This window comes from Hypanus sabinus, chromosome 23 (assembly GCF_030144855.1).
Source record: "Hypanus sabinus isolate sHypSab1 chromosome 23, sHypSab1.hap1, whole genome shotgun sequence".
Classification (NCBI taxonomy): domain Eukaryota; kingdom Metazoa; phylum Chordata; class Chondrichthyes; order Myliobatiformes; family Dasyatidae; genus Hypanus; species Hypanus sabinus.
The window spans coordinates 36,217,685-36,237,268 of record NC_082728.1 but is presented as its reverse complement, the minus strand read 5'-3'; the positions used below and the strand labels follow the sequence as shown (position 1 = coordinate 36,237,268).

General features: G+C 39.6%; 1 protein-coding gene across 2 annotated transcripts in view; it reads right to left on the bottom strand.

The window, feature by feature from the left end:
* Nucleotides 1–19,584, bottom strand: part of fbxw10 (F-box and WD repeat domain containing 10) — a 72,097-nt gene that overhangs the window by 47,723 nt on the left and 4,790 nt on the right. For both annotated transcript variants that reach the window (XM_059948731.1, XM_059948732.1), the window contains exons 2-3: nt 15,424–15,591; nt 11,465–11,659 (exon numbers count right to left, since the gene is read on the bottom strand). In XM_059948731.1, coding sequence (XP_059804714.1) covers nt 11,465–11,659; nt 15,424–15,591 — 363 coding nt within the window. The remainder of the gene's footprint in view (nt 1–11,464; nt 11,660–15,423; nt 15,592–19,584) is intronic.

Below are 19,584 nucleotides of genomic sequence, written 5' to 3'. Positions count from 1 at the left end.
AAAGCTTCAGGTTATGCACAGGAGTTAAACAGCAATGTATCCTATCACCTTTTCTCTTTATTTTCGCAATGGATTAGCTTATGAGGATCACAGAAAAGAAAAAGGGTATTCAATGGACATTTACCTCAACTTGAAGACCTAGTTTTTGCTGACAATATCAGTCTGCTAGCGAGTCGACATTGTGACATTCAGGAGAAATCAGACAGACTTGCATCATATGCATGGCAACTTGGGATGAACATTCAAGTGAGAAAAACAAAGATCATGAAGATGAGTGCTTCCAACCTCCAACCAGTAATCATCAATAATCAGCAAGTGGAAGAGGTAGATGAGTTCACATACCTTGGGAGTAAAGTCAGCACTGATGGAGATAGTGGTAAGGATGTATTAGCAAGACTATCTAAAGCAAATCAAGCTTTTGGCAGCCTCAATGCAGTTTGGAAATCCACACAACTCAAACTTAACACCAAAATCAGATTTCCCAAAAGCAATGTCCTAAGCGTGCTACCTTATGGAAATGAATGTTGGAAAATGACGAAAGACATCTGCAAGAAACTTGACACGTTCCAGACAAAATGTCTACGACGTATCAAGAAGATCTTCTGGCCTGAGAAAATCAGAGACCAAGACTTGCTTACATCTCGCAATATGGAATCAATCTCAGCTTGTGTGAAAAGAAGACGATGAAGGTAGCTGGGCCATGTAATGAGAATGCCAAATGATCCACTAGCAAAAGTAGCACTAAGGTGGACCCCACAGGGAAAGTGAAGTAGGGGCAGGCCCAAAATGATGTGGCGAAGATCTGTGGAAGCAGAACTGAAAGCAGTGGGCATGAACTGGGTAACGGCGAGCAGCAGAGCGAAAGACCGGCAGAAATGGAAGACCCCTGTGGAGGCCCATGTGCGACCTAGGCACTAAGGGTTCAAATGACTCGACTGACTCACTAGCTGCTTAATCTTCCAAATACAGGTGTATTTTTACTACACACAAGTGATCACCATTTAATTACATATGTGACTTCTAAAACCAATTGGCTATACCAGTGATTATTTGGTGTGTCATATCAAAGGGGGTGAATACTTATGCAATCAATTATCTTGTGTTTTATATTTGTAATGAATTTAGATCACTTGGTCGAGATCTGTTTTCACTTTGAGAACAATGAGTCTTTTTCTGTTGATCAGTATCGAAAAAACCAAATTAAATCCACTGTGAGTCAATGTTGTAAAACAATAAAACATGAGAATTTCCAACATTGGTGAATACTTTCTATAGGCACTGTAAAAAGATTCTTTATTATGAATCTTAGTGGAAATTAAAATAAAATTCATAATAATAGTTGGCTATATTAAAATATATGACTCAATTGCCATTCCGTTTTTATTTCAAATTCAGTTCCTTGAATCTATCTTAATTGATTGACAATTCATAGGTGAGGAAGGATTCCAAATGACATGTTTGTTGAAAATGCTTGTAAACAAATCTATTTTCAATGGATCATATTGTATACATATCCATTCATGGATGAAAGCTAGAATAGTTTGTATTAAAAGTTCAGAACTGTGAGGCTTTAGCCTTTTAAGTTGCTAGCAAGAGATTCTTACATAACTTCTTAGTTTGGGAAAGAAGCAATCTTTTTGTTCATACGAGACAGTAAGACCTAACCTTTCTGAGCCTTAAAGAAATTATGCAGGCATAATATAAAATGTAAATAAACCAACCATAATGCAAATGGAAGAATGCTATTTCAGAAAGTTGGGCTGAATATTGATCTGTTGCCTTATATTAACAGATCATAGCTACAATAAAGAGACGTGAAAAGGGTCTATTTAGACATTCTCAAAACATTCTATTTCCAAAAAGTGTTTGTAAAAAGTCACAATAATTTTCGAAAAGCCAAGTCAAAAGTTGTTAAAGCAGGCTTGTTAGGAATAAAGTACAGTTAGATTATTCAAGCCATGGACAATCTACAATTTAGCTCAATTTCCTCTCAACTTCCATGGCCTAACCTGTATTTCCTGGACTTCTGCATTTCACAGGTTTTACATACCTTTACTGGTGTTATCTCTCCTTAACTCCCCCCATTTCACTCTTTATATTTTCTTTCTCTGTCTCCCTCAGTTATGAGTTGTTCTAGTACATTCTGTTTTTATCAGCGGAATGCTGTAACAAGACATACAGAATTGATGCCTGGGGTTAGGCACATAGACCTCAGGCCACAAATTACTGCAAAACAACTGAGGAACTAGCGAGCTGCCAGAACAGTTAAAATCTCTTCTGGGATAGAAGAATCAGGGTGGACAGACGGAGCATCAATAGACTGCCACCAGCTATTTGACTCTCATCTGCAATTTTAAACCTGTTTGAACCATATGTGTGATTTGTACACCTTATTTCATAGAACCATCATGACAATTGGATGAAACGATTCTGAACACCATACTGGTTTTCATAACAAATCATTCTGAAATTTAACACAGGCCTTTTGTATTACAATATTTAACTGAAGGAAGGATGAATAATAACTAGTCAGAGTTCATTGTAAAAATCTTCTAGATTATTTTGCCCCACTTCGAGAAGAACTGATGTGGAGCAATTTAAAGTATTGACTCACCAAATTTTCATTATAGAACGGTGCAAATTCTAGTTTTTTTTAATAGACTTACATCACATTTACAGCATACATTCAAGCCATTTGTCTCAATGTCCCAATTGTTGTTTTTCACTTCATTTCTTCTCATCCATGTATCTTTCCATTCCTTTCTTTCTCATGTACCTACCTTTCTGGCCCATCAATCCCATCTACCTCTACCCTTCAACTCTAACTCTTAAGTGTCCTCAGAAATGGAAAAGCCTCAGCCTCTCTGCCCAACAACAAGAGCACTGCACTCCACTCTGGTCACCAGACCTTACGAATCTTGTGACATATCTGGAAAGAGTTCAAAAGAGACTCATAGGAAAAGTTTCAGAGGGAGGAATTTTAAGTACAAGCTTTGATTGTAGAAGCTGAGTTTGTTCTGGTTGCCGTGACAGACATTGAGAGAATTGTTTAGAGTAAAGAAGCTATTAACATTACTAGGTGGTTTAAGAAATGGAGGCAAAGGTTTAAAGGGACAAATCCGCAAGGGGACGAGGTGAGGAAATATTTTTTTGATGATCTGAAACTCACTGCCAGTACATCTGCAAACAGGCTGTGTAGGCTTTCAGAAGAGAAATCGATAGCCCTTGAAGGAAAGTAACTTACAAAACATTGGGAAAGAGCAGAGAACTGTAACAAAATGGATTTTTCTGCAAAGGATTGGCATGGGCACAACAGACAAAATGGCACCTGTCCAATGATGATTCTACTTTGACGAGCCAAAATTTGACCACTCAGTTCTATCACACAGTATAAATACAGGTGTAATGGCATGATGCACAAAATGCTGGAGGAACTCAGCAGGTCAGGCAGCATCTATAGAAAACAATAAGCAGTTGCATTTCGGGCCAAGATCCTCCTTCAGGACTGTATAATAGCATACTTCTATGTGAGGAGAGCAAAGCCAAATCACTTCTCAGGCTTGTACATATGAACTGCCTGGGAGATGCTCATGGTATGAGAGTGCCAACCCCCTACACCTCCCAGGATTTACCTCTTCATTTATCTAATGTTGATGAATGCCAAGGGTTTTAAACAGACATTCAAAATCATTTGGAAGTTCTGATGAAGTGGTGAGCCTTGGTGAGACAGAATAAGCGGTGGCTTAAGATGCTGATAAAGTAATCTTGAGTGCTTGCTATTTACAGCAGGGTGATCACAGAACTTTACAAATCAGGGTTCGGTCTATGGGACCAGGTTGGCTCTGTGGTATGTGTAAATGATGATGAACAACGGTTGAACAGAAATTGGTCATGTGTGACTGTCAGGTCACATGCAATGTTTCACCAATTAATAAACAAAAATAAGAACTATAAGAGACAATAAACATGACTAAGAAATTCAGCTCCTTGTGCTCCTCCAATCAATGAGATCATGACTGATCAATGTTACTTGTCAGCTCTAACCCGATATCCCTTGATTCCCTAAGGTATTCACAGTATTCAGCAGATGGTATCCATGAAAGGAAAAGAATGAGTCAATGCAGTACATAATTCAAACATTATTCTGATTAAAGCATCCAGAAAGACTGAAAACATCAAGGTGAATGGGAAGGCAAGCCAGTGTACAGAGCCATCTACTGGCCTTGTGTTCTCTGCTACCAGAGGAGATGCCCTCTCGCTCACTGCAGCTGGAGAAGGTGTCTGCGTGTGACAGTCTCACTCTCTCTTGCTAGCCAGTGCCCGAGAAGAAGTCAATGTGTGACAGTCTCTCTCTCTCTCTCTCTCTCTCTCCCTCACTGCTCCTGCGGGAAGGTCCCTCAGTTCGAATGAACTCGCGCTACCTCGATGCTGTCGGAGGACAGTGCCAGAGCAAGGTTTGTGGATTGGACTGTAGTTCACATTATGATGCATTTTCTGGTTGGTCCTGTTCCTGTTGATATTTTTGGGAGACTTTGAATTGGAGTGGCCTGCAGATGATGAATACTGAACTTAACAGAATATGGACTCTTGCGTTTTTGTGTTTTATATTCTGTGTCTTTTATGCTTGTTCTCTTTAGTTCCCGTTTGCATGATCTTTTTTGTGCATGGGGAAATCATGATTTTCTTTGAACAGATTCCATAATTTTCTTTGTTTTGTAGCTGTCTGTGGGGAAGACGAATCTCAGGGTTGTATACTGCAAACATACTTTGATAATAAATGAACTTTGAAACTTTGTATGACAAAGATTCCTCGGAGAATCTCATTTCCCTAGCTGAATTAAGGCACAATTTGAAGGGTACAATTTCCTGGTGCAATGAAGTTTGAAGCTCAGTCTCTACCTATGACTGCAATCAAGTTGTTCACACAAAGTGGGACCAGAAATTACTCAGTTGGCTGGGAAAGGAACACCAGTGTCCACTGTGTAAAACGTCTTTAAATAATTAGAGACCAAATGGTCACATACAGAAAAAACTACATCGATCAGGCATGCATTTGAATTTAGAATCTGCCTGGCATATTTTGTGGACTTTTGGATTTTACTTCTCTTTAATTTGTTTTTGTAGATGTTACACAGTACAGTGGTATAATAAATTTTTTGGTAAATTTAAAGGTAAATGAAACAGAGCTAAGCCGCATGACAAACCTTCTGGGATTTTGAAACAATCAGACAGCCAATTATGAGAGTTTTATTTTAACTTCTAATAGAAAAGCTGCAAGCAAATGTACCCTGCAATATGTGCAGAAACAATAATTAGAGATACAGTGAGGAATGTGCAAAAAAAAAACACACATCTAGAAACAGGGGAGATACAAAATCATCTAGCTGCATCTGAATCAGTTTTCTTCTCACGTAGTTCTTTTTCAGCTAGTTTCTGCATTTTTGCTTACTGTCTGATTTACACATTTAACTTGACAGCATCAAGTAATAAGAAGAGTGAGAATTTCTCTGTACTCTGCCACTGGGAAGTCAGCACTGCCGGTGCATGCCACCATCTGCTGCTTTCGTTTCATTTGGCCAGTCAATCAAAGTTGCGAGCTCCTTTCTGTTATAACAAGTTTAGTAGTTGTCCACAGGCATTGAAAAGAATTAAAGATGGGATTGAAAATTTTAACAAAACTGCAAATGTTGGAAATCTATATTTAGAACAGGAAGTGTTGGAAAACACAGGAGGTCAAGGAGCATCTGTGGAAAGAGAAGTAGAATTATCATTTAAAGGGCAAAACTCCTCAGGAAAACAAGCATAGTAGATGATTTGCATTTCTTCCCAAATCTAGGCTTTTTAAATGTGTTGCAATTGCTGGCTTACTTGCGTTTTTATAATTGGGCAATGTGGGTGGTGTTTCCAGTGTGAAGTGCTACAGATATATGAAAAAGAAGCATTGCTTTAGATTTACTCTTCATTGTACTTGAAGTTGGAGAGGAATTTTTTAAAGTAGGGGTATAATTTGAGAAGCACAGACAGGTTAGCCACCCCTTCTCTGCCATTGAGAACTAACATTCTTGGTGTGGTCAGTGAAAATGGAAATGGATGCAGCATAATGATATTGCTATGGTTGTAGATCATATGAATGTTAACTCAGTAAGCTGCCTTCTTCACAAAGACAAATTAATGTTAATCGTTCCGTTGCTCAGATTAGTACCATATGCAGTCATTTGTAATTACTAGAACACTGCCACAGATGACACCTGTAACTTCATATTAGCATCATCACCATCTTCCAATCATTTCATGGCCACAACCTACACCAATCTGTCACTCAAGCTCAGCAGGAATCACAGCCCAGTCAGCAAACAGGAAGAGGAAATCAAGTGATTGAAGTGATTCAGTACAAGGTAGGCCCAGCCGAGATCTCGAGAAGGGATATCATCTTCCTGAGTAGGGTTGGACTGTGGATTACCTATAAAAACTTAAACTGAAGTGCCATCTTTATCACAAAGACTAAGGTCCATTTAAAAAATCCATTCAGTCATTTCTGTCCCAGCTATTTTGATCTGCCTTTTTTTCATTATTCAGCCAATTCAGCGATGAAGCTAAACAATATATCCTAGTCTGACCACCACCCCCCCCCCCCAACCCAATGCTGTTTTTCCATCCACCAACTTCCTTCAAAGGATTGCTTATTACTCCAGATTTCAGCATCTGCAGACTCTCGTGTCATCAAGATGAAAAAAAACTAAATTTGGGTTTATTGTACTATGGAGCCCAGGCTGTGTATTTCAAGAAGGCTGGGTTGAATCATCTGATCTGCTGCTTGCTGGCAGAGACAAATAAAACAGCCCTTCGATGTTGCTCCAAAACTCCTGGTGGGATTCAGCATTCAACTTGGCCAGCAAATCTTGAGCAGCGCAGGCATCTATTTCATGCCTTAAAGACCACATTACCATTTTCCACCAACATTGATAACATCATTTCATAAGTGACTGACATGAAGACATTTAGGGATTATACTTGGCCTTATCCTTTTATTCAAGTAAGGAACAGGAGACCGCTTAGCAATATAAAACAGTCCCTTCAGAGATAACTTCCATCAGTGAGTTATGCTAAAGTACAACTTAGTATATTTTCTAGATCACGCAGAGGAAGGGAGATTTTAAGACCGGCTTTCAGCCCCAACTTTTGACTCTACATAATTATTTCTCCAAAATATCTCAGCCTTATGCCCCAGAAATTACTCTCAGTGTCCACCTTATTAGGTAAACCTGCTTGTTACCGAAATCATCTAATCAGCCAATCATGAGGCAGCAACTCAATGCATAAAAGCATGCGTGTCTGGTCAAGAGGTTCACTTGTTCAGACCAAACATCGGAATGGGGAAGAAATGTGACCTAAGTGACACTGACCACGGAATGATTGTTGGTGCCAGATGGGGTGGTTTGCTGATTTCCTGGGATTTTCACTCACAACACTCTCTAGAGTTTACAAAGAATGGTGCGAAAAACTAAAAATAAACATCCAGTGAGTGGCATTTCTGTGGGCAAAAAAAGTCTCATTAATAAGAGAGGTCAAGGAAGATTGACCAGACTGATTCAAGCTGACGGGAAGGCAACAGTAACTCAAATAACCACACATTACAATGATGGTGTGCAGAAGAGCATCTCTGAACACACAACACATTGGACCTTGAAGTGGATAGGCTACAGCAGCTTAAGATCACACTGGGTTCCACTCATGTAGCCTCTTTATTAGATACACGCCTGTAGCTAATAAGTTAGCCAATGAGAGTATCTGTGGCACCATAGGTAGGTAAGATGGTTAAGAAGGCACAAGATACTTCACTTCATTAGCCATAGCATTGAACATGGGAGAAGGGAGGCTAAGAACCAACTCAATAAGACATTGATTATACATCATTAGAAATACTCTGTGTGGTTCTGATTGTCACACCAGAGGTTGAAAGTGATTCCATTGGAAAAGGTGCAGAATAGATTCACCAGAAGGCACAAGAAACTGCTAAATTCTGGAGCAACAAACAATCTGCTCTGTGAATCAAGGAGCATCTGCAGTGATGGTGGTGGAGTGTGTGGGGGTCGATGGAGTGGAAAAATTATCAAAGGTTTAGATTAAACCCCTGCATCAGGTTCAAAAAGGATGCTGCCTGGTCTGAAGTGCTTCAGTGATAATGGGAGACTAGATAAGGCAGGTTTGTTTCCTTTGGAATTGAGGAAACTGATGGCATTACTAGATTGGAGTACTCACAATTATGAGAGGCATAAATAGAGTAGATAATGATGGGCACTGGAGGTTTTTGCAGATCTAGACGACTTCTTCAATTTCCTCCATAAAACAGTTTGATTTTTCTCTTCTCATGTCTTTTTTTCTCCCCTTTTATGAGGTGACTGGGGTCCTGTCCAAGTCTGTGATCTACAGCTGCAGCTCAAACTACGATTCTTCACAGACGGTGGGCTCTCGCTGAGTGGCTTGCCGTTCAATACCTCCGGGTGTAGCCTGGAAGACGTGCACCTGCGGGGCGTGGCCCTGTGGATGTCTCGATTCCCTGCCGATGTTGCCGACTGAAGCACTGCAGGACGTTGATACAGCAGGCAGAGGTATGCTGCTGTCAAAAGGAGGCCCCTACACTTAGTGATACCTCTCCCTCTCCATCTCCCTTTCCTGTCCACTGGTCCTCAAGTCAGGGGAACTCGGACAAGCGATGCGGCAGATTGGAACAGCAGAACAGTGAGCTGTTGGTCTTCTTGTTGTTGCAGGAGCGCTAACTCTCCCTGCCTTGCTACTGAGAGAGAGAGCCTGTCTGAGATGTTGAAACGATTTTGTTTGACTCCACATCACAATCTCTGGGGGCTTTGCATGGAGGGTGGTGGGGGTTGACTCTTTTGCTGGAGCAAATGAGGGGAGGGCTGATGCTTTCGCTGCTGCTGCTTGTGCATGTGAGTTGGGGGGGGCTTTGAGGTTCTAACATTTTCTGTCATTCGTTCTTGGGTTTTGTTCTGTTTCATGAATGTCTGTAAAGAGTATGAATTTCAGGTTGTATACTGTATTCATTCTCTGATATTAAGTAGAAACATGGATACTAAGAAGCTTTTCAAAGATTTTATTCACCCAGAGGATGGTTGTGATCTGGAATACACTGTTAGTGGGGGATGGTGAAGACAGGGACATTGGCAACATTAAAGAAACATTAGAATGAACGCTCAGATCACAGAACCATGGAAAATGAGTATAAATGCATACTTGATGATCAGTGTGGACATGATAGGTCAAAGTTCCTGTACAATATGCTGCACATCTATGACTAAGTTCAGCTTTTGCATAATAACCGCCTGATCAGAATTTCTCATCAATCGTTTATAACTGCAATTGTCAGCTTCTTGGGGACATTTTTGCAATTGCACTGCATGGTCAGAACAAAAAGATATACATCCATCCTCACCTATGTATTTATAAAGGTAAAGTCAGTGTTATCCACAAATGATAAGTCTTGCCTACGATGTTGTGCAAAGCGGAAGGCAAACCCAAAATTCCCAAGTAGGTTTTAGGTTTTAGGTACAACTGCAATGGATTAAGTTATGTTCTCCCTTTTATAAGGAGTCTGCTTAAGCAGGCGAGTTCACAAACTCACTGGCACACCCACATTTTATGAATAAGGAAGGGGTACATTTGAATTTGTGATTTTTGATTCCCCTTGCTGAGATGACTAGAACAAAAAGGTCACTGTCTCAGAGTAAGAGATTGACTATTCAGGACAGAGAGGAAAATAAATTTCTTTACCCGGATGACAGCAAATCTTCAAAATTCATTACCCAAAGGGCTGGGGAGTCTAAACACCAGAGTTATTTAGTTCAGAGGTAGATTCTTAGATATTAAAGAAATCAAAGGATATGGGTTAGAGAAGAAAGTGGCAGAGAGGTAAAAGATTTCAGTCATGAAGCACTGGCTGACAGAGCAGACACGAGCGTCTAAATTGTCCATTCTAATTCATCTTGTGTGTGCTATTAATATTCTTACTTTCAGTGAATAAATTTAATATGTTGTACTGAAATGTTTGAATCAAGCTGGACATGCCACAAAAGATGTATTTACCAGCTCCAAAACTCAATAATAATGAACACTGTTTTATGTATGGCCTAAGACGAAAACTCTTATATTAGTTTCAATTTAGAACTCAGACTTAGAAATACACGTGAATTCCTTATGGAATTCTGCTACATAATTTTGCTGAGCAAAAGTATTGAGGCATCTCCCCTTGAAGCTGTCTGGGTGCTACAGAGTTCAGTGACCATGATGGAGCTGACTGAGTTCAAAGTTTTCTGCAGTTTATTTCAATCCTATGCAGTGCCACCCCTCCCCCAGACCAGATGGTGATGCAGCCATTTGGAATGCTCTCCATAGTACACTTGTAGAAACTTACAAGAATATTTGGTGACATACCAAATCTCCTTTACCTCCTAATGAAATGTAGCTGCTGTCACCCCTTTGTAACACCATTGATATGTTGGGCCAAAGATAGATTTTCAGAGATGTTGACACCCAGGAACTTTAAATTGCTCACTCTTTCCAGTTCTGATCATTCTACGAGGACTGCTGTGTGTCCCCTCATCTTAACCTTTCTGAAATCCACAATCAGTACTTCGGTCTTTCTGACGTTGAGTTCGAGGTTGTTGCTGCGACACCACACAACTCGCCTATATATCTTGCTCCTGAATGCCTTCTCAACTCCATTTGAATTTCTGCCAACAACAGTTTCGTCAGCAGCAAATTCATAGATAATATTTGAGCTGTGCGTAGCCACACAGTCGTGGGTGTAAAGAGATTCTGGCAGTGGGCAAAGCACGCATCCTTGAGGTGTGCTAGTGTTGGTTACCAATGAGGTGGAAATGTTATTTCCAATCCACACTGGCAATGGTCTTCCAGTGAGGAAATTGAGGAACACACACAAAATGCTGGAGGAACTCAGCATCTATGGGAAAGAGTACCATCGACATTTCGGGCTGAAACCCTTTATCAGGACAGAGGAAACTGAGGATGCAGTTACAAAGGGAAGTACAAATGCCCAGGTTTTCGATCAGAACTGTAGGAACGATTGTGTTAAGTACTGAGCTGTAGACAATAAACAACAGCGTGACGTAAGTATTAATATTGTCCAGATGATCCAAGGCCGCATAAAATGACAATGAGATCAAATCCATTGTATGTATACCTATTGTGGTGATAGCCAAATGCATTATAAAGACTATTTAAAGCAAATTATGCAGAACAATCCTGTATGAATAAGCACTATAAAGGCAATCTAATGAAATGGACTTCCCCTTAAAAATGTTGCATTTCCCCATTCAAAAGTTAATACTGCAAAGGTTATTTTTGTTTCATCCTGCATACAGATTTCCCAGACCTGGTAGAGCAAACTCAATTGTGTCTGTGTGTAAATGATTACTCAAGTGCTTACCAAGAATGTATTTTGCGAGATGAACAGGAAGGCAGCGGAGAAAGTCCTTATAATTGCTGACCCCTGACGTTGCCTGAAAAGAAGAGGTTATAACCAATGGAATTGAAGATTCAGTTTCAGTGGAAACATCCTGTGGTTCATTCAGCGAATACATCTTCTTTTTCGCCAATCTCTTCTTTGCTGGTTGATTATGATCTAAGGATGCAACAACAAAGAAAAATCTTAAATTGTGGGTGCAAAGCCAGCTTCTAATGACAGTAGGATTTCATCCCCTAAGTAACTATAGAATACAAGTTATTCTAAAATCATCACAGATTTATTAGAGGTTTTGATTTATTTAGAAAATATTGGCAACAGATGAATGTAAGTAAATGCCCAGAGTAAACAATGACTATCTTTCATTCCAATTTAGCACTGCAGAAAGAAGCCATTAATTATGTACTTGTACAGTCTTTAAGTTAGTCACATATTAATAAATCTACTGCAACAGACATTGTCCAGTGATCACACAAAGCATGATACTTAAAAATAGTGCATTTAATTTCTAACGTGAAAACTTGTAAACAAGGGAATAACAGCCAGAAACATTGATGTCCCTTTGAATGATTTTACGATCATATAAATTTTATAATAATTTAAATTAATATTTTTGATGCAGTGATTTCAATTGACAAGCTAGTTTAGCTGCAAAAAAAATGTGTTCCAGATCTTAGTTTGTCTGCAAACACAGTATTAGAAATCCAGAACCAGCTGCAAAGCTGCTCAGCAGAATCTGGGAACAGATGGTATTATTGTAACACCTTACTCTTCACAATGCCTTCTCAGAAATGGGACTGTGCTCCCAAAATTAAGCTTGAAAGTCAGAAAGGTCTCCTCAGAAATCAAACTGGATAGAAATGGAGAATGTGTATTTCCAATTTAAATCTATGATTTGCCCGCACCCATTCAGCCCAACACTGGCTGCAGATGAAACCCAGGCTACGAATTTATTAACATGATTTCAGTGACAGCTAGTACGAACTCTGCTCTTATGGGCTTTAACATAGGTCTCAAGAGCCCATATTCTGATTGGGTAGCAGTGGTACTTGATCACTTGAGTCAGGTATGACCTTCTCCTAAAGGGTTGTCATGGTTTTCTTCTGGTGGAGCCTCAGATGGCTGTAGAGCCACCTATCCAGGATCTACATATTCTGGTGCAGTGTGGACAGGGGTAAGTGGTAGCTGTGACTAGTGGTTGGGTCTTCTGGTTATTCATTCTCTCCTTTCACATCTGCCACTTGTTTTCTGTGGCACAGTGGAGGTGTCTCTCATGTAGAGCAGATTCCTCCTGAACAGATTTCCTCCAGGTGTATCTATTGAGTTCAACGTCTTCTCAGCTTTTAGGTGTAATGTTGAATTTCTTCAGGCTGACTTTATTTATTGAGGTACATCGTCTAACAGGCCTTTCTGGCCTGTTAAGCCACCTTGCCCAGCAATCGCCTGATTTAATCCTAGCCTGATCTCGGAACAATTTACAATTCTCAATTAACCTACCAATTGGTACATCTTTGGATGGTGGGAGGAAACCGAAGCACCTGGAGGAAACCCCATAGTCACAGGGAGAATGTAGAAATTCCTTACAGGCAGCGGTGGGAATTGAACCTGGGTCATCTGTACTGTAAGGCATTGTGCTAACAGCTACACTACCATGGGCCAGAGTCTATGTGACGCAGAAGAGTTGGTCCGCCTTCCTTGAGGATCTCAGCTGGGATCGCTTTAGGGCTCCTGATGACATCATGGACCTCTTTCATACTGAGAGGTTTCCCCGTGTTTTCCCTCATAGGTCTCTGGAGGATCACATTTATAATCTCTTGTTCAGCAATGCTTTCACGGTTAAGAAGCTCGTGAAAGTGCCATCTCTATTGAATGTTGATATCCTTTCAATATTTTAGCAAATTCTACCTGCCCTTTGAGCATAGAGGGTTTAATCTGCAGTAACTTGGACTGTTTTGATGCCCTCTTGTGTCACTAGAGTCTGCCAGTCTCTGGAATTTCAGGGCTTTTTCAGTCCACTAAGAATTATTTAGCTCCATCACCCTGCACTGGGCATTTTCCTTGGCTCTGGAGTAAGATTCTCTTTTGGTCTTGCTGCCAATATCATTCTGTCAGGCACAAAAGGCTTTCCTTTTCTTTAAGATAAATTGTTTTTATCTCCATGTCATTATCATCAAACCAATCCTGATGTTTTCTAGACTTATACCCAAGGATGTTTTGTAGGCATTGAGGATGGGGGATTTATGCATTCCTCAATGTTCTTCAATATCCTCCAGATATTCTCTTTGGATGTTTTCCCCAAACGAGGCCCGAAGATGCTGAAGGGTAGGAGTGTCAAACAGGCTCTCCAGTTGTGGTCTTGGCCTAGTCTGTTTCATATGAACCTTCCTCTTTTTCCTGAATCTGAGATGGATATGGTGGAGTGCATCAGGCAGCTATTTGTCTGGCAGTCACCTGAGCCAATCAAGGCTCTTGTGATATTCACATTAAATCAGTCCCTAGCTCACTCAGTGACATAGTCAATGAGATGCCACTGTTTGGATTGAGGGTGCTGCCAAGATGCCCTGAATTTGTTTTTCTGGCAGAGGAGAATGCTTATGATGATAAAATTGTGCTCCACAAATATGGTGAAATCAGCACTCCATTTAAATTTATGTCGGGTTTCCTTTGGTACCCTTCTAAAGGTTGAAGTCCTGACTGACCCCTGCATTGAAATCCCCCAACAGAATTGCCTTACGCTCCTTGGGGATGCTCTAGGCCAGCGTAGAAGGCCTCTTTTTCATACTCATGCAAGTCCAGAGTTGGTACGTAAGCACTCATGACGGTTGCCGCCTGATTGTTGGCAAGCACTAAACAGATGGTCATGAGACATTCACTGATCCCCATGGGAAGCTCAGAACATTGACTGACAAACTGGTTCTGTATTGCAAACCCAGCACCATGGACCCTGCACTCATCAGTTGCCTTTCCCTTCCAGAGGAAGGAAGAGACACATTTCTCTTCTTTCTGTGGTCCTCTGTCTACCAGGTGGGTCTCACAAAGAGCAGCAAGGTTGATATGGCATCTCCTCAGTTCTCTGACAATGATCACAGCTTTTCTTTCTGACTAGTCACTGGCTGCACTATTGTGGTAAACTATGTATACCTGTCTGGACACGCCCCTCCGCTGATTGCTCCTGTGGCTCCTCCCACAGACCCCTGTATAAAGGTGATTGGAGGCACTGCTCCTCTCTCAGTCTCCAAGATGTCGTGGTCTCTTTTGCTGCTAATAAAAGCCTATCGTTCGCCTCCTGTCTCTGAGAGTTATTGATGGTGCATCAACTATCTTTCAGAGTGTGCACGTTCAGGCTCCAAAGTTCATGTTTCTTTGTTTCTAACCACATACAGCGGTCCCTCTGGACATGGTAATCTAGTCAGGAGGTTTCAAGGCAGGCTATTTATAGGGCACCTTATCCAGCCCCTTCCCCAAGCAGAGTAAGCAGGGCGGATCCTACATAGGGCTGTCAGTTGAAGCGAACAAACCCAAAATGAAGGCATCCCCCACACCCCTCAAATGCAGTTCCGTTGTGTGGCTCAACTGATGAAGGGAGTTAGTCCACAGCCGTCAGAAGTCATCACTGGTCACAGGCAAGAGAAGGCTTGTCTGAGATAATTCTGGAGGCCAAGTTGGAGGGAAAGAGAGCCAGGAAGATCTCCAGAATGATAACTTTGGCAAAGCAGAAAATAGCGTACAATGCTAGCTTGTCAGCTGCAGCAGGCACATCATGCTGCAAGATTTACTGGAATTAATCTAAATGTTACTAATGCTATATTATTCTCAATTAAATGAAGAAAAGATATAATGAGGGATTTCAGAGTAGCAAGAGTATTACTAATGATGTAAAAATTGAGAGTCCTTTTAAAACATCATCAGTTAAACTTCCTTACCAACAACTTCTTTGGGTTGACTGCGGAAGCTACGAGGCATTATATCAGGAGTGACAACAGTAAACTGAGGCCAAATATCAACCAGTTCCTGCAGTTCTGGGTGTTCATCTATTTTAAAACTGTATCTTGATTCATTCAGTAAGACAGTATCTTCATCCTTAACCCTATCTGAAAAAATAAATATGATTTAATGGTCATTAATAATTATGATCTTACAAGGTTTTTTGCATGGATTTATAGTAAATTTTATAAATATCTTCTGAACAGAAATTGTGAATAGGAATTGGTTTCAATTTTGCTTTTTTCACAAAGGTATTTAAAATTGTTACATAAGACTGATTTCTCTGTAATAACATTTTAGTATAATTTCATAAGAAATAACAGGATTATTGCCCAAGGTATTTTGTTTCCATTATAATCACTATGGCCATTTGTGAACTTTGAGATGGTTTTTCACTTATCTGTGTTCCTCCGTACTTCCTCAGGCCCCAATTTCAAAAGGTAAGGATAGTAACACACAAGTTTGTGGATCTAAACCTTAGGACCACAACTTTGACTTTGACTTCTCCACATGGTGGAGGGAGTAGGGGTGATGGCTGCTTTTGCAGTTTAGTTCCACTGTTTTCACTTCACACTAGCAGCACAACTGGGAAACAGAATAATTGACAGATGTCACAGAGGAAGCATACTGGAGGAGAGTGGCAGGGAGTTAGAACAAATGTGTCAATAATCACGGGAAGTGGGAGTTAGTCATCCTGAAGTTGGAAGAGGAGTAAGGGGAAGATTGGTCATTCATCTATGAACAGGGCAGCATCAACAGTCCAATATTGTTTCAATACCTCCCCCCACCTTGTAGTACTTAAATGCCGTCCTGGGATAAGATGTTGTGCCAACAGCTTCTAACCCCATCTATTTAAAACAAACATAGAAGGATCCATTTCAGCTGAGATCTTAAATAAATGCTACTAATCTTTCTCCTGCCAAGTATACTTTTCTTTTCCAAATAAAAAGAAAATATGGTGATCAATATTTGTTCTACAGGGAAAAAGGAAATAATATATTTTGTTTCAATTCATTGACATACAAGGAGTGATTGATAAGTTCATGGCCCAAGGTAAAAGGAGTCAATTTTAGAAAACCTAACACATTTATTTTTCAACATAGTCCCCTCCTACATTTACACACTTAGTCCAGCAGTCGTGGAGCATACGGATCCCTTCTTCGTAGAAGTTGGCCCCTTGGACCTCCAGAAGTGGTCCACAGCATAGGTGATTGATAAATTTGTGGCCTGAGGTAGAAGGAGATGAGTTATACAGCTCTCGTTGCATGCACGTGCAGTTCAACTCTTTGAGTGAAAATGCAGGAAGTTTGAAGTTAATAACTCATCTCCTTCTACCTTAGGCCACAAATCCATTAATCACCCCTGCCATGGATCACTTCTGGAGGTCCAAGGCGCCGACTTCGGCAAAGAAGGGATCCGTATGCTCCACGACCGCTGGACTAAGTGTGTGAATGTAGGAAAAGTAAATGCGCTAGGTTTTCTAAAATTGACTCCTTCTACTTTAGGCTACAAATTTATCAATCACCCCTCGTAACTTATTTTATGAAGCTCCTAAAACTATTAGGTTTGAAGACATCATTATTAAAATGTGGGTTATTTTTACTTCCAAGATCTTGTAGTCAATCACGTTAACGAGCGGCTAATGAGTTGCTATTAGAGGTTGGGGCATTGGAGTTTGAAGTTCAATCCCAGTGTTCTCTGGTAGGAATTTGTACCTCCTCCCAATGGAATGCGTGAATGTCCTCTGGGTGATCTGATTTCCTCCCACAGTCCAAAGACTTATCAGTTAGTAGATTAATTGATCTTTGTAAATTGTCCCATGATTAGGTTAGTATGAAATCAGGGTTGCTGGCAGCTCGGCTTGAAGTGCCAGAAAGGCTTATTTTGCACTGTTGTATTTCTAATAAGTACATAATAGCTGGCTAAGATTTAAAGCTTAAAAGCTGGATACAGCAGCAATGTGAAAGGCCAGATGCATCTTCCAGTTCATTTTTGACATCTGCGTTGCAAGGCAGAGAGCAAAAGTTGGGAATGAACTAACCCAGACAAAGCAGTTCCCAGGTCTGATTCTCTGGAGAATGAGTGGCTGAACATCAGTGAAATCCAGCCCAAAAATTCTGCCTGCAAAATTCAGCAGAGTGGGTCTTAAGGGTCATGAATAATACACAAGTTTGTCATTGTGAATGGGTTCCAGATTCTGATATTACAAAGAAAGGATATCAAACGGAAAGTTAAAAATGCAAGGTTCAAACCAAAGTTAGGAGCAGGATCTTTCATTATTGTCTCTAAATCTGCCATTAACCTCAAAGTCAATGTAATTCAAACCAATAAATAATCCACAACAAAACTGGTCTACTCAGAAAAAAATGAATAAAAACAAGACAAGAATTAATATTTATCTACTGCAGGAGCAAACAGAGGAAATAATGAAGTACATAAATGCCAGAGTTAGATTATTTTAGATGCTGTCTGGCCAAGTGTGTATTTCTACTAATTTTAGTTTAGATTTTCAACAACTACCATAATTAATTTTCTGAACATTTGCTGTCTTAAATTCACAGATAATTACCTACAAGCAAAGCGCTCTCAGCCCTTTCAGACATGCGTGCCAGCAAATATCTAATTTAGTACAGCATTTTGCAAATGTTATGGTTCTTATAAGAATGATGTTAATAAGCAATTTCACAGACTGATTATTTCTTCCTAATGATTCCCATTGTATGAAAATGTCATACAGATGTTTTTTGTTAACTTTCCCTTTTAGAAATTTCTCTGTAACTAACAGCATACTCATTAGCATCTAATTTCCCTATGCTTCAGCTATTAGCCAGATAAATATTTGCACTTCTACTGCACAAAGTCGCACAAATGAACAAAACATGTGAAAATTAAAGGGACAAAGGTGATGACCTCATGCTCGCAAGGTCCAGGCAAACTAAGTTTGACATCTGTGTCTTAGCAAATTGTAACTCCTTTCGCTGAAGTCATTAGGATATTGTTTAAAGCCATCTTATAATTCAAATCTCAGGTGAGACCTGGTGTGGAGTATCAGTAATACAGTATTTTTAACTCAAGGAAGCATGTCTCAATCTTCTTCTATATTATTAATAAAAAGAACTATTCCCAAATTCTATTAGTTGAGAAAAAAACATCTATTCCAATGCATATTTTGTCTACTGCTTAAATTATCATGAAATTATACACCTTTATGTAAATTTAGATTTGCTTTAACACTATCAAACTAATGTTAAAAATTCGCCTCAACAGGTGGATACAAAACCAACTAGCAAGCAGAAAACAAAAATAAAAACCATGATTGAGGAATGCCATGAAGTTATTGGTCAAAAATAGCTAAACAACAACTGTCATTAATAAAAAGTAAAATATTGCACTATTTTTCAACAATCATAATATATAGAGGCTAAAATGTTAATATATTTAATTTGATAAAAACAGAAAAGATTAAATATTTCACAGCAATATGAACAAAAATTCATTTCCTCACCACAGTTCATCAACCATGTGTTTCTGATAATGACACTAATGAAACTTCATTTAAAATATCAAGAATCTTTTTACAAAGCAATATTAAATCCATCCGTGTCTCTTTAAGTTTAACCAGAATGAAATAAACAAAACGTCTCCATCGTGTCTCCAAAATGAAATATTAGGCCAATCACAATTTAATTATTTATTGTATTTGAAATTGTTCCAAAGTACCAGTCACTTCAGATTGAAGCTGGTAAGTACAATGTATGTTAAAATAACATTATATTTCTACCAACCAGAGACATTTAGAGTACAACATTAATCTTGCTTGGTAATGAACTTTTAAATTGTCCTTTATTTGTCTGAGAGGGCTCATGTAAACCAAAACCAGAATACACTATCTTTAAACTTGCTTCGCATTGTTCCACATTATTTTTTTATCCAGCTTAACCTATCACAAGACCTATCAATGAGCTCTTGATCCAGACAAGAAAACAACATTTGGACAGACCCTGCCGTGAGATAAACCTGTTAAAGCATTGAAGGTGGCTGTGTCAGAATTATCTCATATTCGATGACATGTAGATATTATTATGTGAACATTGCAACAG